The sequence below is a fragment of the Asparagus officinalis genome, chromosome 4 (genome assembly GCF_001876935.1).
Source record: "Asparagus officinalis chromosome 4, Aspof.V1, whole genome shotgun sequence".
Classification (NCBI taxonomy): Eukaryota; Viridiplantae; Streptophyta; class Magnoliopsida; order Asparagales; family Asparagaceae; genus Asparagus; species Asparagus officinalis.
The window spans coordinates 132,061,934-132,066,745 of NC_033797.1; the positions used below are offsets into that span (position 1 = coordinate 132,061,934).

The following is a 4,812-nucleotide window of genomic DNA, read 5'->3' on the forward strand; positions in this document are numbered from 1 at the left end:
GATTTTCATCTATGTGCCTTTAAAGACATGAAAATTAATGGAAACCATGTGAATTTCTAGGAAAGCAAGAGTATTGGGGTTTATATATCAGTATTACATGAATTAGTTGCAAGTTGAAGCTTGAGCTGCATAGGATTGCTGGAAGTCATTTCAACCATTATATGGCTCCAAATTGCATCTGAAGTTGGGACACTTTTTTTAGTTAATATCAAAATACACAGCACAGACAATCAATAGTAAGTATCTGGCGAAAATCTAGTACATGGATGGAAACTTCTAGGAGATAATTATTTCACTTCATGTGATGTGCATTAAAGCATTCGATAGTAATTAAATTAGGAGAACTTAAAAATCTCAACCAGGACAGCAAGAATATGTTTGATTAGTTACGCATCGGGTTTGCTAAAAAATTTCAGAAACCATATAAACATCCAATATGTGAGTTTTTAGTGCACCCTGCATATTTCGCTCAAGAAATATCATTTTTTGTTATGGTATGAGTCTGACATTAACAAACCTGTGCATTCTTCTGCTCATCCAAATTCGGCGGGGCAGAACTCGTCCGAGCAGGTATCTATAGTCAATGAAAACGAATTACTTGACAGATAAAATGATGAAAATGAAAGCAAAGAAGCATACCAAAAACTACAACTTGGAGCTTCAAATGTATACTGACCTGCATCTTGTTCATGATCCCTGGACTTATACTCCCAAACTGAAGAGGAAATGATTCTCGCGATGCACCCCCTGAAAATAATATCATTGTAAACTAAAAGAGGAAAACACCATAAAAGTTCATCCTTCTGACTAGAACACTGACTGAAAAAATCAGCATTCATCAATTGGGATCCTGTCACAAGTCAATTTCTAGAACCCTGTCGAACTAAACTTGCCAGTAATTTCCTAAATATATAACCCATAACAACCTTAAATAAAAATCAACGACAACAACTGATGATATAACACAGTCAATTAAATAAAATAATAAAATGCCCTCCTAAGTATAAACCCAACATAAAATTAGCACTAAAAAGGGATACCTTTAGGTGGAGTTGCTGAGTGAGAAGGCTGAGAAGATGGAGCCTTCGGAATCGGTCTCGAACCTGCATTTGAGGTGCGCAACTCCGATGATCCTACACATGGGAACAAAACGAGAGGATCAAAACCAGAAGAAATGAAGACCTTTATTACGAAATTCATCACTTATAATAACCAAATACCTTGTGAAGATACTGGTACTTGATTCGTGCCAATGGGAGTTGCCCTCGATTGTCCATTGCCTGATTTCTTGAGACTACAAACCCAAAGTTAAAAAACAATCACTAAAAATCAACCAAAATAAAAAAAATTGCGGAAATTACCTCCGAGACGCTGATGAATTTGATGAGACTGGAGGCTGAGCGCGCCCTCGGCCTCTTCCGCCGGAGAATCCCCTCGGATTGCTCGATCGGCCTCTGGTTTGATTTTGGGACATAAATCCCGACCTAAAATGCAAAAAATAAAACGAATTTGGGATCACCAAACCCTGAAGATTCGATCTTTAGAGAGTAAACTCAGTACCTGAAGAAAAGCTGAAGATGGCGATTTGGAGGGGCTAGGGTTTGATTCCCCCTTTAGAAGGAAGGGGAACAAGGGGACTGGAGATTGGCCGGAATCATCAGCGAGAGAGAGAGAGAGAGAGAGAGAGAGAGTGATGAGAGAGAAGTTTCAAGAGTAGCTTTTTTTTGGTGGTTATATTTTGGGGAGGTTACAGAGAGGGGAAGGGGTGAAGGAGGAAGAGAAATAGTAGCGGGGGTATTTTGGGAAAGAATGTATAGGGGCATTATGGAAATAATGAGATGAAAATAGTCAGTCATTCCACTTGCTAATCTTAACTTATCCCCAGTAATTTCTCTTTTATTAAGACTGCTTTAATTCTATACTCAAGTCTACACTTATTGAGATAAACTCAAAGGGACGGAGTGGAAAGTGAAGGGGTGAAATGTGTTTAATTGTATTTGGATATAGATAATAAAGGGACGAGTGGATACGCTATAAAATACATTATATAACATATGTTTGTTTAGATTAAAGGATGGAAAGGAAAGAAAGCTATTTTACCAATATGCCTTTTTAAAGAAATAATAGATAATTATATTAATTATGAGTTCTGATTTTTTTTCTATAGGCAATCTTGAAATTTCAAGAAAAGTTCACTCATCGATCTCTCCCCTCTTCTCTCAATTTGTCCACTTTAGAAGGAATAAGAAAGTGAATAAATTTTCAACTTTAGCCCTTCCCTCCCCTCCCCTTGCTAACTAAAAAGTGTAAACAAACACATTTTTATGATGCTTAACATTATCGTCATCCCCTTCCTCCTCCTTCCCTCTTAAAAAACTCTATCCAACCCCAGCGTAACTATATTAGATTTATTAAGACTACTTTTTTAACAAGAATAGTAGTCCAATGTCAAGATGATACTAACTTTGTACTCAATTTCTTGCATATGAGTTTGAAACTAAATCCTTCTATTATGGGGCAAATCTCGTCAAAATTTTCTCACATGCCAATAGACGTTTGCAACCCCTCAATGGCAGAGGACAATTTACACAATTCAATCAACTTGGTTAAGCACGTGGCACTCAAATGGAGAAATTATTCACATGCGACGAGGGTTTTTAGCTGCTGATGAGAATGGTAGCCAATTCAGTTGTCTCCTTACTGGTTGAGAACGAGACGCTCGAACGGAGACATTACGAGAAGATTTGGATTCTTTTTACATCTAACTTCAATTGTAAGTAACTTATTTATTAAGAAATACCTTATGTCTATATTAACGTTCTCCATCCTCATGATAATCATTATTAGATAAAATAAGTTAGGATAAAATCAGCATGATACAACTATAGAAATGATAAGACTAGATCTCCTATTTTAGTTAGATTTCAACAAAACAATTTAAAAGAACCCCTTTATTTTATTTTTTTATTTTTTTTAATGACCAAGTATTGTAGTCTTTTGTCAAGTTGATACTAATCTTTTTTAATTTCTTGCATTTAAGTTTAAACTAACATTTTCTGTTGGAGGATAAATCGTCTCAGTACTTTTCGCAAGTGAGCAAGGCATTTTCTCAAACGCTCATGAAGGTGGTAAATACATTTTTAGGGGTGGTAAACGATCGAAACGAATCGAATACTAAGGTGTTTGTATTTGTCTTTGTTTAAAATTATTGAATTCAAATGCGGACTCTAATATTCATAGATGGAGTTTTTCGAACTCGAACTCGAATACTTGGTATTTGATAAATATTCATGAATATTCATGAATACTTATGGAATATCAAATTATATTTATTTCACTAAAGAATTTGATTTTTAAATAATATTTAAATTTATAAATAAAAAAAATTCCTTTATGATATATGATGTATATATATTTAAATCAAAATTTTCATAAGAAAACAGATTTAAGATTATTTAAGTCTTAAAATTAGTACATAAAACTTAAGTAGAAATGGTAAGTGTGTTAAAAATATGACATCATACGTGCAATAATACAAATAATAAGTGATCAAATTTTAAACGAATATTTGATAGACAAACAAATCGAATATACATCTTATTAAATTCTATTCGTTAGTAAACTCGAATACTAAAAAATATTTGTTTAATGGTAAATGAACTACTGAATTGAATATGGTCGAATAGTTACTCGAACATTTATCAAACTACTAGTTGAGATGCTTGAATATGATGATTATTTAAACTGATAAAAATTAAATAAAAATAAATAAAAAAAAGCAAAATTTTTTGTGTGATTGATTATCAACTCAATAATCTCTCTCTCAAATAAAATATTGTCATTGTTTTCTTCAACTCAAACTGTAGCCACTTGATCTACTATTTGTGAGTTATAAACACATTAATTTAGTACAACATCTCCATTTATTAATATCTTAAAGTATTCAAAAGATGGATGATCATTCAATTCGCAAATGAATTTTGCATACAAATTTACTTGCGATATGTCCATTAAATTTTTAGTTATAATTTAGCTTAATTTTACGTTAACTTTTAGTTGTGATATCACTCATATTTATATTATCTAATATTTACATTCAATTTTATATCTCATTCTTCTTATCATAGAAGTAAAATTAAAAGTATAAATAATTATTTTCTTACAAAGGTAAGATTATGATATATTTAGCTATGTGCTCTAAATAAAAAAAAATTATGCAAGATCTCTATCAAATCTTGCCCCAAACAATGTGAGTGAAAAATGCTATTATAACTCACTAGCCTAGGGCAATTGTATTGTATATAGGATATATAACTTATCTGAAATATCTACATCTACTAAATGGATTTTGCTCTTGTGAGAGCAAAATGTTAGAGGCTCATATTCAAACTTTTTGACTCTATAAAAGACACAAGAATTTGGAGTGCATAACTTATATATCGTAAAGCACATACTGGTTCACGAATTTTTTTCCTAATAATGATATTATTACAATGATATTACTATTCAGTATTAAATCAATTTTATTATATAAGATTATATAACCATGTTTAATAAATTATAAAGTATATATATGAAAACCTCGATATTTATAGCCAATAGTTGGGTTCCACGAAATAGGTTAACTTTACATTGTAGTTTGCTATTAGTATTATTGTTGGCAATACCATTAACCTTCCTCTTTATCTTATTATTCACGCTTTTTTGATATAAGTTCTTTTTTGCTAATAACTCAATTGGTTATATTTAGTTTTTACAATATCAGATGTTAGAATATTCTCTTCTGTTAAAAAAATATCAACATGATTTTTT

At 31.9% G+C, this 4,812-nt stretch overlaps 1 protein-coding gene across 5 annotated transcripts in view; it reads right to left on the minus strand.

The window, feature by feature from the left end:
- Nucleotides 1-1,753, minus strand: part of LOC109838993 (eukaryotic translation initiation factor 4G-like) — a 17,929-nt gene extending 16,176 nt beyond the window's left edge. For all 5 annotated transcript variants that reach the window (XM_020407423.1, XM_020407426.1, XM_020407425.1 and 2 more), the window contains exons 1-6: nt 1,561-1,753; nt 1,362-1,484; nt 1,221-1,294; nt 1,041-1,133; nt 677-747; nt 518-574 (exon numbers count right to left, since the gene is read on the minus strand). In XM_020407423.1, coding sequence (XP_020263012.1) covers nt 518-574; nt 677-747; nt 1,041-1,133; nt 1,221-1,294; nt 1,362-1,474 — 408 coding nt within the window. In that variant the 5' untranslated portion in view covers nt 1,475-1,484; nt 1,561-1,753. The remainder of the gene's footprint in view (nt 1-517; nt 575-676; nt 748-1,040; nt 1,134-1,220; nt 1,295-1,361; nt 1,485-1,560) is intronic.